The sequence below is a fragment of the Mya arenaria genome, chromosome 9 (genome assembly GCF_026914265.1).
Source record: "Mya arenaria isolate MELC-2E11 chromosome 9, ASM2691426v1".
NCBI lineage: Eukaryota > Metazoa > Mollusca > Bivalvia > Myida > Myidae > Mya > Mya arenaria.
In genome coordinates, this window is record NC_069130.1 from 60,411,304 (window position 1) to 60,427,994 (window position 16,691).

Genomic DNA, 16,691 nt, shown 5'->3' on the forward strand with positions numbered 1-16,691 from the left:
TGTTATAACATATATGTTCAGTGAATACATTTGTGCATCATACATTAGGCCGTTACAAATTATTTTTATGTTTAGCGTACGTAAAGTACTACCTAGCTATCTTAAAAACAATCCGGAAAAATGCTTATTCTGGACCATTCTCAATTGTTAAATAGATGTCATCTCCAAGATGAGCTCAAATAAAACTGTTTAAATGATTTAGATAAAAGAAGGCATCATTTTCTGACCTCAAATGACATTTTATTTCATCCAAGTCACGTAGATGTTTATCAGAGGAGTAAAAAGGTATTTTACTGTTTCATTCTTCGTAATAATACACAATGCTTGCTTTTTCCCCTTTTAATAACTCTAATACTCAAAACAAAGAACTGTTTGTGTCAATGTAAATCGCTAATATTTCACCTCGTGAACACCAACAAATAATATTTCAATCGTGGCTACGCCACTCTTGAAATATACTGTGCGTATAGCTAACCGAGCACATATTTTATTCATATCAATTAAAAAAATATTCAAAATCATTTAGCGTAAATGACTGCCAATATTTACGAATATTCCTCAAATATTTTGATGTATTCAACATAGTTAAGACGTCACAACACTTTGCAATGCTTTGAATTATTCTCATTTTATTACCAATCCACTTCATGGGGGACCATTTCAAAGACTACATTTAGTAGAGCATTTCAAGTACCACAGAATGGGGAACATTTCAAATACCACAGCTTTGGGAGCATTTGAAGTACCAAGTTTCCCAGAAAGGCATCCCCTACTAATTCTTCATTTTCCAAAACATTGAACGCAGTCATCCAAAGTCAAGAACATGTTAGAACAAAACTGAACACCTTTTTTTGTTTTTTTTATGTGTGCTTTTTTTAAAATTTTACTTACAAATTGAAAAATAAAATGGTCACCAAATGTAAAAAAAAAAATGAATTTGATTGAGGAAAGTATAGGAAATCGAATGAATTGACTTGCAAGTAAAACACAAAACAATACGTAAACTATATATATCCTGCATCAATGATTCATAAGTTAAAGGGTAATAACAGTGTCAACATAAAATACGTTTTTTAAACATTGCATACTAACAAGATCTGGCTTAAGCCGTAAGTGAGAATCGACCTTATTCTGATTTTGCAACTTATGCCTAAACACATGGATTACAAATATATGTCCAGTGTATACACATACACGGTACGTGCAAATATAAGCAGGCATTTTATATTTCAATAACAAGGTATAACGTACTGTATTGTTTTTTAAGGCATCAGTGTATGCATGTTTAAAACAATGATGTCGCCGTTCACCTTGATCACCGATGAAACAATATCACACTATAAGTTGTGATTGCGAGCTATATGTTCAAGAAATTGTAATCCAGATTTGCCCGTGAAGAAAAGCTTAGAAAGAAAAAAAATACCTATTTATATACTAGATAAGAGATTGTATGGATAAAGTAAACAGCAAATATCTGCTCATGCCTCATCAAGCATTGTAGCTTAGTATTTACCTTTATTGTTAGAAAATGATTTACCAAAACAAACAAAACTTGAAAAATCATTCTCATAGTAACATGAATCTCAAAGTTTTTTTTATCTTACTTGTACAACGTACATCTTCAAGAACACAAAACAGTATGTTGTTGTCAGTTGCGCCAGCCAGCAGTCGAGGCGATACGTCCAGAAAATGAGGACATGTATTCTAAACATCTTTGCAAGACCGAATACTCTACATCTCTTACATGCCACTTGTAAACTGGGCTATCGAAAGCTTATGTTGATTACACACCATTTTACCTCAGAAGTCGGCAGTAGAGTATTCCAGGACAACTGTAAATCACTGGGCAGATTCTCTGGAGAGCCATTTTTATTTTATTTTTCCAGAGTTTGAATCATCGTAAAATCCTTATGTACTTTCTTCACTCCAAATTCTCTAGGACAATCTGTTTACTGCTATGATTGATTTAATTTGCCAATCCATTTTGAGGGCGGGGTATGGGGATGACATTTCATTTTTATTTTTCTTAAATGACCGGTTTACCGTCGAATATGTGTCCATGCTCATATTGCATAAGGGGCCAAATACATGTGTTTCTAAATGAACCACGAACACGATTGTAGCAATTATTACTTTTTAACATGTGAATGTTATGCATCAACATCCTAGGAATTAATAAATGCCGTTCCCGGACGGTACCGGGCTGATACGCAACCACCCTTATTCAACATTTGTATTTGAGTCAATAAAAATTAAGGTGAGGCGAAAAAAATAGTGGGCGGGTTGGGATGAAAATCTAGCAATAAATTCAAAGTCGCCCTACTTATACTGATACAGTAACTGCACTACTGACAGCCGCCAGTGTTAAATATCATAATTATTTGAGCAGAACGTTAATGGGATAATACTCCAATCGTGACTGCTCGGCCATCTCCGACACGCTCAGAAGAACGACACTTTCTTTTGATAACACAATATCTGGGTGTGATTAATTTTTACTCGTGAAAAAATGACGACCACTTTTGCTGTCGGAGATTACATTGTTTTCATAGGAACTATAATAGCTTCCTTTGGAATTGGTGTATTTTTCGGATTCTGGGAAAAAAGGAAAAAGCATGACACTACTGAGGACTATTTTCTTGCCGGACGTAAGTCGAAAACTATACCAGTGACATTATCATTTGTGGTGACCTTTCAGTCATCCATTATGGTACTGGCCTTTCCGGCAGAAGGCTATGTTTACGGAATGATGTATCTGTTTATGGCGATAAGCGGAGGTATAGCGAACATATTCTCCGCTTTTTTTGTTGTGCCAGTTTTTCATCCACTGAAATTGACGAGTATTTACGAGTATCTAAACCTTCGATACGGCGACAACATTCTTCGCAATGTCACCATGATCATAGGCGTGATCTACTACCTTTTCTACATGGGAACGGTTACGTATGGAACAAGCGTTGCCCTGGAAGTTGTCATGGGTATTCCATTCTGGGCCACAATCATTGGCTACATCACGTTAACCGCCATATACACATCCATTGGTGGAATCCGAGCTGTGATTTGGACAGACTGTTTCCAATTCGTAATTATGGTGACAGGTTTTGTAGCTATCATTGTTAAAGGAACCATTGACGCCGGCGGCCCGGGAGTAGTGATTTCAACTGACCGCTTCAGTTTCAAAGAATTCAGCGCAGATCCAAGAATACGATACACGTTTTGGAACCTCTCATTCGGCAGTATAATATTCTGGCTTTATAATAGCTACAGTCAAGCGGCTATGCAGAGAGTGTTTTCAACACCAAACGTCCGGGCTGCAAGAAATCTGTACCTCATATGTTGCCCAATTTACAACCTTATCCTGATTATGGCGGTCTTGGAAGGCGGGGTTATATATGCTTACTATTATTCCAAAGGATGTGATATCAACGGTGGTGGAATCGTTGACAATGTAAACGCTATTATACCTTTCACTATCATGGAATTGTTCAATAACCACCCTGGCCTTCCGGGCCTCTTCATAGCAGCACTTTCCAGCGCAGCATTCAGTACTTTATCTTCTTGTCTCAGCAGTCTTACCGCTATTGCATATGAAGATGTCATCAAAGTCAGGTACCCGAACCTTAAACCAGTATTCGGTACGAAAATCTCTAAGATAATGACACTTGTGTTTGGAGCAGTGGCCATGGGCCTTGCTTTCATCATTTCTGTATTGCCTGGTTCCATTCAAGCGATTTCCCAGAGTATCTTTGCCTGTGTAGACGGTCCTATGTGCATGATCTTTATACTGTCTCCGATGTTCAAGAGATCTACAACAAAAGGCTTACTAACTGGCGCTATAGTGGGAATGGTAGTAGTTATGTGGTTGAACATGGGAAAACTCTTCTTTAGTGTTGAGGATGACCAAAGTCTTCCCTATGGACCTACACACAACTGTGACATTTACAGGGACGGCAATGTCACAACGACAATGGCTTACAAATATTTGAACGTTTCAAACTCAGAAACAACTTCTTTGATTATAAATACGACGCTCACAGTTGACCAAAGTGACCCACAAATGAAAACATTTTTCCAACACATTTACAGCATTTCGTATGTATGGTTTTCTATGATTGGGTTCATTTTGTCTATGGCTGTTGGAATAGTGGCTTCCTTACTCACCGCACCACCTACAAATGTGAACCCTATGACTCTGTTTAGCTGGGACAAGCATATCAAAGAGGAACTTTGTGGACGAGGTTGCGATGGTGACGAAAATAGACCAACAACTAGTGTTGGTGAAGAAATGAAGTTCCTTAGCAAGAATGACGGTACAAAGAGCGTTTTCAATATGAACGATGACATTTAGAATACAAATGACTGAATTGACTGGTTCATGGACATTGGAAAATGCTCAACTATGTAAGTGCTTTGTGTGCGTGTGCGTGCGTGTGCCTGTGTGTGTGCGTGTGTGTGTGCGTGTGTGCGTGTGCGTGTGTGTGTGCCTGTGCGTGTGTTGTATCATGTGAACAAGTATGCAGTGCTCTTACTTATTATAATATTTACAAAGTGTGTGTGTAATGTCAGTATAAAATCAGTATATAACTAAAAATACTTATGTGTAATTGTTTGTTCTTTTCTGTTCATGTTTAATGAATACAATAAATATCCAATATGTAAATGAAAATTTTCAGAAACAATTCCGCTTTTAGATGTAATGGACTTATTTTAAGACAGTTCTCCAAGTTATATTTTTGGACTAGGGCACTTGTGGCCTAGTTCATAGCCGTAACCGCGATGTCTGCATTTTCAAGCCGCATCTGGGGGTTCACTGACGTAATGTATTCATACGCTGTATTTTGATTGAATTGCCGTTAGCGAATTTGAATAATCAAAGTAGTAACAGAACTGATTACAATGAAAACATCCAATAACAATAGTTCTCCTAACAAGACAAGTTAATTGTATGTTCTTTTAATGAAGCAAAAGAAATGGGTACGTAGCGAGTGAGTTAATCGGGTTAACTACATGAATGTTCTTGCATACGGTCAGATTAAATGCAATAAGAATATGAACATATTGGAAAAGTACGCATCGACATTTTCCGTTCAAAGCTCTTTATTGATAGACTGGTAGCCGCTTTCTCTTTTATCCGAAAAGCGACAAGTATCAGCTTTTCACGGTGCCCGTCGAGCATTCGAAATGTCTTGTGGATCCGTAAACCGAATCAAGCGTGCGGTCTAAGTAGTAAACAACCAGGATATTTGTTGTTGTTGTTTTTTTTAAAGTATTGTTATCCTTTGTATAGAATGTTGGTATTAATTTATTAACAGGGCTGTTCTTTTTTTCGACATAATTTGCATGTTTCCGTGACATTTTCTTTTTAAATACAAAGTTTATTATTTAACTAATCATTGCATGGCACTCAGCATTTTTGAAATACAGCATGATTTTTGGTATTGATTGTTTAAATACTATTAATATAAAATAAAAAGCATACGCCGCGTATCTGTATAACGTTATAACTTGTGTTTTTGAGGAAAAGTAAATTCGGGTACCAGTCTACTGTATTGACTCATTTACTCTGATCGGAGCGGCCGAATGATTCACACATGTACATGTTATCACTACTTCCGGAGGCTGATGATATGAATTTTATACGTGTTATATTGAAGAAATTTATCAATAAAGTCGCCATTGAATGATTACCACCATCAAACGGATTTATTGTCATCTTACCGTGGATAGCATGTTTAATTTGACACGTTGAATTTCAAGCAATACACGTTCGTTTGATAAAATCATGTGATTTCAATTTTGCAAAATGGAGATAAAGAAATATCAAATATGCGCATACTTATTTATGAAGTTTCATTCTAAATGAAGCCAAATGTATGAATATGCGCACAGCATCTGGCTTATGAATATGAGGAGTGTTTACCTATGTGCATAGAAATGTCCTGGAGCCATTCTCAGTGTAAGTACATTTTGTTCAATGACATTGTGTGATAAACCATCGCCATTTGCCTGCTCACTTTTGATTTCTACTCTTATCATGCACCAGTCAATTGTTACCACCCCCCTCGGGGTATACTAGAGAAAAGGGCAGTATTTTCACCTTTCAGGTGTCCTCGCAGTGCCTGATGATTGCGGTGGTTTTGTCTTCCCGCAAAATATAGCGGGGAATTACCCTAACCTAAGATCCTTGGGGTGCGAGGTTATTTGGCAGGGATTTTACCACCAGTTCGTTCCCGCAGGGTAGGGCAGGGATTTTATAGGGGATTGGTTGGACTGAAAGTCAAAGTATTCCCCAGACCTGGAGGAGGGGGGGGGGTGCGGGCGTGGTTACATTTGACTGGTGCATAAAGTTCTTTTTCTGAAGACCCTTTGTGCTCACTTTTTGTTTCCTAGCCAAGAATGAAAATCAGTAATCACCCAATGTTGTGGCATAGTGAAGTAATGTAGATTTAACCTCACAACAGTCTTTCTCAAATGCTGTCCAGGCTTTTTTATGCTTAAGAATAACTTACCTGGCGATGTCAGACCAGAAATCGTCTTGGCATGAGATTGGATTACTATGGATCAGTATGCACCAGTCAATTGTAACCAGGGCCCCCACATCCGGGGGTAAACCGGGAAAATGGGCCGTGTTTTTACCTTTCAGGTGGCCCCGCAGTATCGGGTCTTCGTGGAAAATACAGTGCGGATGTGGCTTAACCTAATGTCCCTTGGGTGCTGGGGGGATTTGGTGGGGACTTTGCCATCAGATCATCCCTGCAGGGCGGGGATTTTAGCTTAGGTTGGCTGAACCGAAAGTAAAAGTCCCCGCTATTCCCTGGACCGGGGGGGGGGGGTGCATGGTTACAATTGACTGATGCATAAGCTTGCGTGTACAGTCCCTTTAATAAACAACAAGTGAAGCTAATGTTGTATTTAATTTGAGACAAACAAAAGGAAGACAGTACAAAGTTCAAAAAGTGTGACCAATTTGAGAATACCCGGTACCTTACGTAATTTATAAATTTTCATGCGATTCAGACAATTTAAATGCTAGAAATCACAAAAAAACATTCCCTTGAATTATTCCTGCACAGCATTTGAAATAATTTTAAACAGATGAAAAACTGTTATTTTTAAAAAGCACAATACATTGTTTATCTTTTATGTGACCTAACATTAATATAAAAATTTATTCAGATAATAATTTAGAGACTTTTCTTGCACTTGAATGTGAACAAGTATGCTTGGGATTGAACACTAAGAAAAACAAATTTCAAAGAATGAAATTAAATGGAGCACAAAATATACAAAAATTGAAACTTTTTAGACTTTCAAAACTTTAACATTTATACTAAATACGGTTACATAAAATGATGAATACATTTGTAGGATTTGATATCCCACTAAATGTAACCGTCGACTTCGTTCATTCAAAACTCTCTCTCAGTGAGAAGGAATACATTTTATTCACTGCAGTTGTTTTCTAACTTTATGAAAATAAGAACAATGGAAACAATGCATTTACTACTGTTGATCAGTGCAGATTGTGGGAGGTCATGGTTGATTTCAATGAACCACCAATAAGCCCTGCCGAAATTGGATTCTAATTGGTCAGTCAGGTGTTTTTGGTAGGCATGATTAGTATGCATCTTAATTTTAACCATCATTTATGAATGTTTACAAAATCATTGAATATTGAAATAACAAGCGAAATGTTAGTTTGAATGATGAAAGCTATGAAATATGTAAAGTATTCAAAAAGAGACCATTTTCCAGCTTGTGTAAGTATCGAGAAAATTAGTAAGTAAAATTATTTATTGTTTATCTCGAAAATGTTGAAATCTCATGTTTAAGCTTGATTGGTATGTTATTGCAATATGTTTTATTCATTGCAATATTAATGTAAAACATTTTTATGTTGACTTAAGTTTGTAGATAAAAACTAATTAGTATAGGTGATATGAGAATGATCTCTTAAGTCTTTAAAATCCATTTTGGTATTGTGAGTTTTTAGACTGTCGGCTGCAAGCCGACAGTCTTTAGAGAGCGGTATTTCAGAAACGCGACTAGTCGCCTGACACGACATATTGAACATGAATATATTAATACACACCACCTGCGTAGCAACAGAACTACTTACGTGAATGTGGGGCGTCAAGTACCTGCTTATGTGTATTTAACGCGTTATTGCCTTTTTTATGACAAACATTGCGTGTTACTCTTAGTATAGTTGTACCGTTGCAATTTGGTGAGTTTTATTGAACAAAATAATGAAAAATAATGAAAGTATAGCATTTACATACGAAGTCATTTTACCCTACATCCAATAGTAAGCTACACCACATGTTTGCACCCCGTGTGACGTCACACATATCCCGGCATTCAAGACTGACCCGGCAAACCCCGGCAAAGAACTTATTTTATGAATGAAAGCTATTAAGAAATAAATCATACGCGGTTAAAGAGTTCATGTCATGTAAAATTTTGTGAAATAGCTTTTATGTTTGAAATGATTTTTTTTCAGCAGCAATCGAACTATTGTATTTGTTTGAGTAAATTATTTGGATTATACCTATCACAGTGTGTCAACGTTATGCCTATTGTTATTTTGGACTATAGGGTGTAGTTTTTAAAGTCATACACAATATGGCGGCGATTATGCGGAAATGAAATTGAATGTTACTTCGAACACGTTCTTCTACAAAATAACCGACCTGTATTTAGTGCTATTGCTTTAACATCAATCGAAGCAAAAATGGCATCAATATATGCGTCTAAAAATGTTAAATTTAGATGGAGACAATCCAGAAATGAGCTGCCAGGGAGTGATCGATTTCGGACACGAAGGTACATGTACATTAGTCTGAAATAATAGACGTGTTATACGGGATTCTTTCAATCCCGAACGTCTAAACGGTTTTGTGCAAAAAGCGGGGGTGTTTGAAAAATATTGAAATTGTATTAAGTGAAGTATTTTATGGTTAAAATGGATAATAAAGTAAAGATTTATATTCATATTTTACCATGGAAGTGCAAAGCTATTTTGCAAAAACAAGCATTTAATGCATTAAAACACATTATTCACCTTTTCATTAAAAGGAAAGTTGACTGACACAGACAACGATTATGCCAAGTGGAACAACTTGACCCAATCGTAATAATTCGGCCACCTCCACCAGCTTCGAGATAATACAATCGTAACAACTCGGCCTTGGCCGAACAATCTGAACACCTCAGCCAGGGATTGACTATCTCGAAGCTTACCGAAGATGGCGAGTTGTTACAATTGATGGCCGAAATGATCCGATTGTTGTAAAATTGTGAACTGCAGGTCTTGCAGGTGCCCTTCATGTATATATTGTTATGTTTTGACAGAATGAAATGAAGAAAAAACCATCAAACTCATAATTATTTGCTTGATATTACTTTTTGGTTACGGAATTTATATAAAATAACATTATCTGGTAATATTTGTTGTTTTTATGATATGTTATAGATGCAATATGCTTTAACCCGGAATCCTGATCGGAATAACTACCCACTTTTCGTACAAAACAATTTGTACGTGAAGGATTTGCTGTATCAAAAATCTTAAAAAAAATCTGTCAATGTACAATTATTTGGACTAGAAGGTACATCTAGCTGATCTACATCTCTTAGTCTAAATATTTGTACGTTGACGGACTCTATTTACGATTAAAAAAAATGTATATATATATATATATATATATGGCAAATCCTTCACTACAACATCTTCATGTTACTTTCAATTCAGAGTTGATTATTCACTAAAATTATTTCGCCTTTTTAATTGTTGCTTAACCTGAAACGTCTCAACCATCCAAAAAGAACATATATATATGCTTCAATAGTCTAAAAAAATAGACGTGTTATATGGGATTCTTCCAATCCCTTACGTCTAATCGGGTTTGTGCAAAACAGGGTGGGGGTTGAAAGATATTGAAATCGTAGTTAGATAAGTATTATATGTTTGAAATAGATATTAAAGGTTTATATTCGTATTTTAGTTATTACCATGTAAGTGCAAAGATTTTTTTCACAAAACAAGCATTTAATGCATTTAAACACAACCATTTTACATCTATGTAAATCTATGCACCGCAGCCTTGCAGGTGATCTTCATGTATAACAGTTTATACCATTATGTTTTGACAGTATGAAATGAAGAAAAACACTCATCAAACTCATAATAATTCGTCAGCTTTTATTTTTTGTGTACATAACTCATATTTTAGATATATATAATTATCTGACCCAGTTAAGCTAGTGGATCATTAGCTCCAGTTAGGCTAGTGAATCATTAGCTCCAGTTAGGCTAGTGGATCATTAGCTCCAGTAAGGCTAGTGGATCATTAGCTCGGAATCGGAATAGCTACCCACTTTTGGTACAAAAAAATTGTATGTGAAGGATATGCCATTTCAAAATTTGTAAAAAGATCAGTTAAGTTACTATTATTTGGACTAGTGCTTCAAGCGTTTGATTTATTGTCTCTATAATGTATAATGCACCTGTCAATTGTAAAGCCAAGCTGGGAGCTGCCTAAAAATCAGTTACCCAGTTAGCTCAGTTTGACAGATCTCCATGCAAGTGTTCACATGGTCGTGGGTTCAAGCACCATACCAGTAGCATCTTTTCTCAAAGGTTTACTTTAGAACCCATCATCCAGGAGTAAACAATTATGATTTTTTTATTAAATATTACAGGCCATGTTCTTTTGTAAACTTTCAGATTGAGAAGTGCCTGGATACAAGGCTAGTATTGTTAACATCATCTGATAAAATCAACTGGAACAAAGCTGAAATGGCTGCCTGACCTGACTTAAAAATTATATGGCAGTACATCAGACTAGAAGATTACAAGTATTGAGGTGGACAAAATGAAACCTGAGCCTACCAAAGCTGACAGATTGCACAAGAAACACATAAATGCAGGTATTTACTGAGATATTGTAATTATTTTTTGAAACTTCTCATTCATTTAGGAAGTTCAGTTGAAACAGAGTTGGCAAAAAAAATGAACAAAGGTATATACATTTTGAATTCTAATTCAAATGAGAACTTTACTGGCCAGCACAGAATGGTAAAATGCTAGTCTACCAATATAAATGTGCCTGGTTCGAATCAGTAAAGCTGATGAATGTACTGGTTGTGTAGCCAGGATGTGAGTAGGTCTGCACTTGGCTGATAATGCATATCATATGTTTAAGCTGCACTCTCACAGATTGTCTGTTTTACCAACTCTTTTTTTATTTCTTGGTCTTGTAATGAATTTCTGAACACTGGACATAACAGACAACTGGAAAAAGGGGATCGCTGCTTTCTTATATTAATTCAGTCAAAAAAGACAACTGAAAATATTGGAACGCTGTTTTCTTATTTTAATACAGTCAAAAGATGATGTTCTGTGCCAAAAATCTCATTATTAGTAAAGCGTTAGTAATGCTTTTAACCATAAAACCAATAGTTACAAATGTAAATATAAAAAACATGATCTTATCTTTTGTCAGCAGTCTTATTTCATCAGTTTTCATACTGCTTTACATTTTCCAAGCCAAAAAGTAAAAGAAGTTGTCAAAACCTTCAATCTGTGACTCTTACAGATTGAATGTTTTGACTACTTTATTTATTTTTTGTCTTGGAATGGGCCAATTTATGTGAAAATGCATGTTAACAATTCATATAAGATTGCTGACAATAAATTTGTCAGAAAATGTTTATATTTAAGTTCAAAATGTTTTATGCATTTTTCTTAAACCGTTAATAGTAACGCTTTAAGCCATAAAACCTTTGTTTTCGACCTGAAATATGGAAGTCTGCAATCTAATATTTTGTCAGTAGTCTTATATCACTGGTTTGCAGATATTTTAGCAAAAAAATAGGTCATTCCAAGACAAAAAATACAAAAGTTGTAAAAACAGTAAATCTGTGAGAGTGCAGCTTTAAATGACTAAATGTTTTGATTTGGCTCAATTTTCATATAAAATCTTATATTTTTGTGGGATCTAAATGGTTTGTTTTGAACAACATTACATGTGCATATGTATATATTTGTTCTTAAATTTGTAATTTAGATCGGAAGATTCATTCTCTGGAAAGTAGAAAAGGGCATGTTACATACTGTTATCACTGCCATGACAGAAACCATATTGAGGAGCTGGTCCACCTGTAGGAAGAATTGTGCTATTGGTTGGAGCAGCACTATTACCCAGCCATACACCAGCACTTAGTTTGTCATAGGGAGCATTTCTGAGCAGTTATGGAGACCACTAACTATGCAGGTATGTCATAATCAAAATCTTGTTTTATATATTGTTTTATAATTTAGCATCTGTTGAGAAGAAATTTATTTCTAGATTGAAGGCACACACTATAGATTGATGCCCAAAAATATATTTCTTATTTTAATGCATTATCATGTCTAACTCATTTGACTTAAATGATCAAAGCAAAAGAAATGCAAATGATTAAATCTGCAGATATAAAATGTAAGCTTTTTTAACTGGGGAAATTGTTGCCACTTATCTATTAATTAAAGAACACATTTATAATTAATAATGTTTAATCTGTACACAAATCATATGCCTTTTTTGTTTTAACCATCAATGTCAGAGTCCAGCATGAAAATGCATTAAATTGAAAAAAATGCATTAATTTATATGAACCCTTTAAAACAAAGACATTTCCTAAATCCAATAAAAAAATAATTGAATATTGATGCAGAGTTCAGTTAGAATATAATGTAACTTTTTTGCAGTTGTTGCAGTGAAACTTGCACCAGTGTGTTTTCTGTGGAGATAAAGAGATAGTGTCCAGCAATGAAGACCCAACTCAAGATCTGACCTTGTAAGGCCAATATGAAATAACTGTGTGGGAAAATGGGAAAAACCTGCAGTCAGGAATGCACGGAAATCATCAAAAGAACAGTGTTAAATTAATCGTGAATAACTTGACATTTATTTTGTTTGACATATTTATTCATGGTGTAGTGAAAACATTCTTTTTTTCTCATGGTTATTTAAATTTAGAATTGATAGGAGGGAACATCACTATGTAGTTTCATGTTCATAGTCAGATCAAAACCCATGTACTTGCCCAAATGAGCATTCGAAAATATCAAAATGGTACTTGTTGTATGTAGTGTAAGTTAATTAACATAATAAACAAAAATATTTAATCAATTTCAATTTATTATGCCCCTTTCAAAGAAGAGGAGTATATTGCTTTGCACATGTTGGCCGCTACGTGCGTCTGTCTGACAGTAGACCAAAGCTTTTCCGGGTGATAACTCTACAATTCCTAGACCTATTGTGAAACTTGACATGAAAGTTTGGTTTAACCAGTAGATGACCCCTTTTGATTTTAGGGGTAATATGGTCAAAGGTCACAGTGACCTTGAACAGGAAGGTGTCAAACCATACATCTGACTGATAAGTTGACAATGCCTGCACCTATGGCCCTCAAACTCAACATGGAGGCTAATTCTGACTATTAGAAGATCCTATTGATTTAAGGGGTCATTGGGTCAAAAGTCAAGGTCACAGTGACCTTGAATGCTAAAAGGTTGTACTAATAATGACTGGACAAAGCCTGCACCCATGGCCCTTGAACAACTTGACTTTGGGGTTGGGCCTGACCAGAAGGTGAGCCCTATTGATTTGTCACAGACCATTGAACGCATAAAGCTTGCCTATGTGACAACTCGACAAAGTCTGCACCCATGGCCTTCAAACTTGAAATTTAGGTTTGGGGTGACCAGCAGATGACCCCTTTGGATTTGGAGGTCAAGGTCACATCTCCAATATTGGTCATTAAAACTATGTCATTTACTTATTCCCTGCTGCTAAGAGGATACATGTTTATCAGCAAATATCAGCCATCATCTGAATATGAGTGAAAACTGTACCAACTACCCTCATACTTTGAATAGCATAATCTTAAAACTGCCTCAAAGGCATCTTTTGTCAATGAAAAACCAGCTGTCATTTCGGTCCATGCATATTTCATTCAATTGTCCAGATATTCTTGACAACATGGCGCTAATTAATGCTGCAGGTTTGAAATTTAAGACATTATTTTTTTTTCTTCAGCACCATGCAGATTTATTAACACTTTTATAATAAAAACAAACTAGAAAACAAATTTTAAAGATATTAGTTTTTTTCATGGTATGATGCCACAGCACCATGCAGATTTGTTTTCACTTTTATATCAAAGAAAGTAACTCGAGCACAAATTTTGTAGATATGTGGACTCTGTTGATAGATGTTCTGGGAGGCATTTTTAGGCTTGAAAGAGCATCATTTTAAAGTTATATTTTTATTATGTCCCTTGAATCTTGGGTATAGTTTGTATTGTATTTGCATTTTAAAGACATTGGCTTCAACAGACCCTAATGAAATGAAGGAATGTAATTGCTTACTGAAACTGTTATAAGCAACGTCATAAATTGAAGCAATTTTAACATAATGAATATGCATTTAACTAATTTAAAGCGGTTCAAAATTAGGAAATTTGAATTAAAAATCTTGTAGGCCATTGGATACATGATTAAGTAGGGCCAATATATTTGTGCTTATTATAATCACATTTATCCTTCTTCATCTACCTTAAAGAGTGTTCATCATTTGTATGAAATCATTTGATCACGTTTCATTTGAAAGAACTTTGCGGTAGTGTTTGCTTGCTTCAGTTACGTCACCGACAGTCTTGCAGCGCTTTCAGCGCTTTGATTTGCTACGGTCTTGATCAGTTTAGCTTTTGAAGATTTTCAAAGTAACTGCAAAACAAGTCCAGCTGTCTTGAAAGACTATGTCAAACCCTTACCAGATAAAATTTGTAGTGTTTTCAAATTACCACCTTAGCAATGGTTTTATCATAACATAGGATATTAATGCTAGTGGTTTTAAAGAAAATGCTAGTGTTTTTGTATTCGGAATGATATATCATAAGTGGCACTAAATTGAACATAATTTATAGTTCTCATTTATAAAACACATAGCCCCAAGTACATGTTGATCTAAGATTTAAGGCTTGGATGGAGTCAGGTCAAGAAAAGTGCATGTATCATTGTTAATACATTGTACTTTCCAACGCAAGAACCAAGTAAAAGGAATGTAGTATTGCTTAACCAGCTCAATTGACATCATGAGTTTGACATTAAATTGCTGCAATTAAGGGCAAATCTAGATATTAGAATTATTCAAACTCTGATTTAGCAACCTTATTATAGTTTAATATATGAACTACTTTTGCGAAATGAAAGCTTTTTTTAGATTTACAAGGACGGGTAGAAGTATTTGTGGTAAAGTAAATGTACTGCAACACCTGATACATGTTGCCTAGGAATCCTACAAATCCTTGGCACTCCAAATGTTACAGTTTTATTCAATTCGGAGTGCCTGAAATGAAAGCTTCTTGATTCTACATTCAACATCTTTCTGTATGACCAATGACCAGGAGAATCATGAACCTACAACCATTTGCAACTACTAAGATAGTGAGCTATCAGGACAGAGACAGAGGACAATGCACGAATGGCCAACTGTTGCATTTATTGATGTCTTTTACAAATATTATCCATAGTATGGCCCTGTGGTTTAAAGCTCCCCTGAAAAAGAGGTGACAGGTTTTCTATATAGGATACAATTACATCATTGAAAATCTTCTCTGAAACTGCAAATAACAGACCTTTGATATAAAATGACTTAATCAAATTAAAGAAGTATGTGTACTTTGGTTAACATACGCCAACCACGTAAATTAATTTGTTTAGGTCTGATTTAACGACATTGAGATTTTCAAAAGAACTATGACTTTATCTGATTAAACACTTCCCCCCCCCCTCTCCTCCCTCTACCCACACTTTTAAAATTTCCTTTGCAGCTTGCAAGCAGTTTTAGTCTAAAGTTTAAGCTAGCCTATTAAACAGTGACCCCTTGTGATGTGAAACGATTTGTTTAATGCTTAGAACATGGTTATCAACATTCCCCTAAATGAAGCCCTAATCCATCAGTGCTTTCAGCACTTTGATTTCAATATAATGCAGCATAATAGTGTAGGCATTGTATAACTGTTGTGAAAATGGCAAACATTTGCTTACCATTTGCAATACCAAATAAGTTATGTGTTCAGAGTGATTTTAGGTCCACCTCCAATATATCAGAACTTTTAAAAATCCAAATATAGAAAAGAGAAATATATGTATGAAGCTGTTTGAATATAAACCGTAAGCCATAGATATACTTACTTTTGGCTTTTCATTAAATTTTATCTTTAAAATCTACATAGTCAACAAGCTATATCCCATATATCGTTCATGTCAGCATAATATGTGTGCATGTGTTAAAGTTTCGCGAAAAAGCCTGACACTTAACATATAATCAGTTCGGTATAGACTAACATTTTATGGCGAAAATTTTTCATCAACTAATTTTTTTTTTTAAAAGGTTTCTTGTTCGAAACCAGACAGGATCTTTTAATAATTGCATCGCACCGATAATTAAGGACCAGTACACTCCCGTTGAAAATCGAAACGGTAATAGTTGATGTTTAAGAAGAAAAGATCACGGAATAATTTATACGATGAAAATTTTTCCATTGCTCTGTAAAGAAACTACAAACCGTAACAAAGTAACTAATTTTCAAAACGTTTTTGCGATGTTTAATGAACAGGCTGTGGCTAATTACGACAT

The 16,691-nt window shown here is 35.3% G+C and overlaps 1 protein-coding gene and 1 long non-coding RNA gene across 3 annotated transcripts; both read left to right on the forward strand.

Moving 5' to 3' along the window:
- Positions 1-2,707: 2,707 nt before the first annotated feature.
- On the forward strand, positions 2,708-4,348 carry LOC128246238 (sodium-coupled monocarboxylate transporter 2-like). The gene has a single exon (XM_052964431.1). The coding sequence runs from the start codon at positions 2,708-2,710 to the stop codon at positions 4,346-4,348; it is 1,641 nt and encodes a 546-aa protein (XP_052820391.1).
- A 4,193-nt stretch (positions 4,349-8,541) lies between these two features.
- On the forward strand, positions 8,542-13,174 carry LOC128245716 (uncharacterized). Of its 2 annotated transcripts, none has more exons than XR_008263228.1 (4): positions 8,542-8,826; positions 10,730-10,932; positions 12,072-12,278; positions 12,755-13,174. It is a non-coding gene; the product is annotated as an uncharacterized LOC128245716 (long non-coding RNA). The 2 variants fall into 2 exon arrangements; XR_008263229.1 differs by having other exon boundaries at positions 8,545-8,826; positions 12,139-12,278.
- The last annotated feature ends 3,517 nt before the right edge of the window (positions 13,175-16,691 follow it).

Bases quoted from the DNA above. Each gene is read 5' to 3' on its own strand.
- LOC128246238 (XM_052964431.1), top strand. From the start codon at position 2,708: ATGGTACTGGCCTTTCCGGCAGAAGGCTATGTTTACGGAATGATGTAT.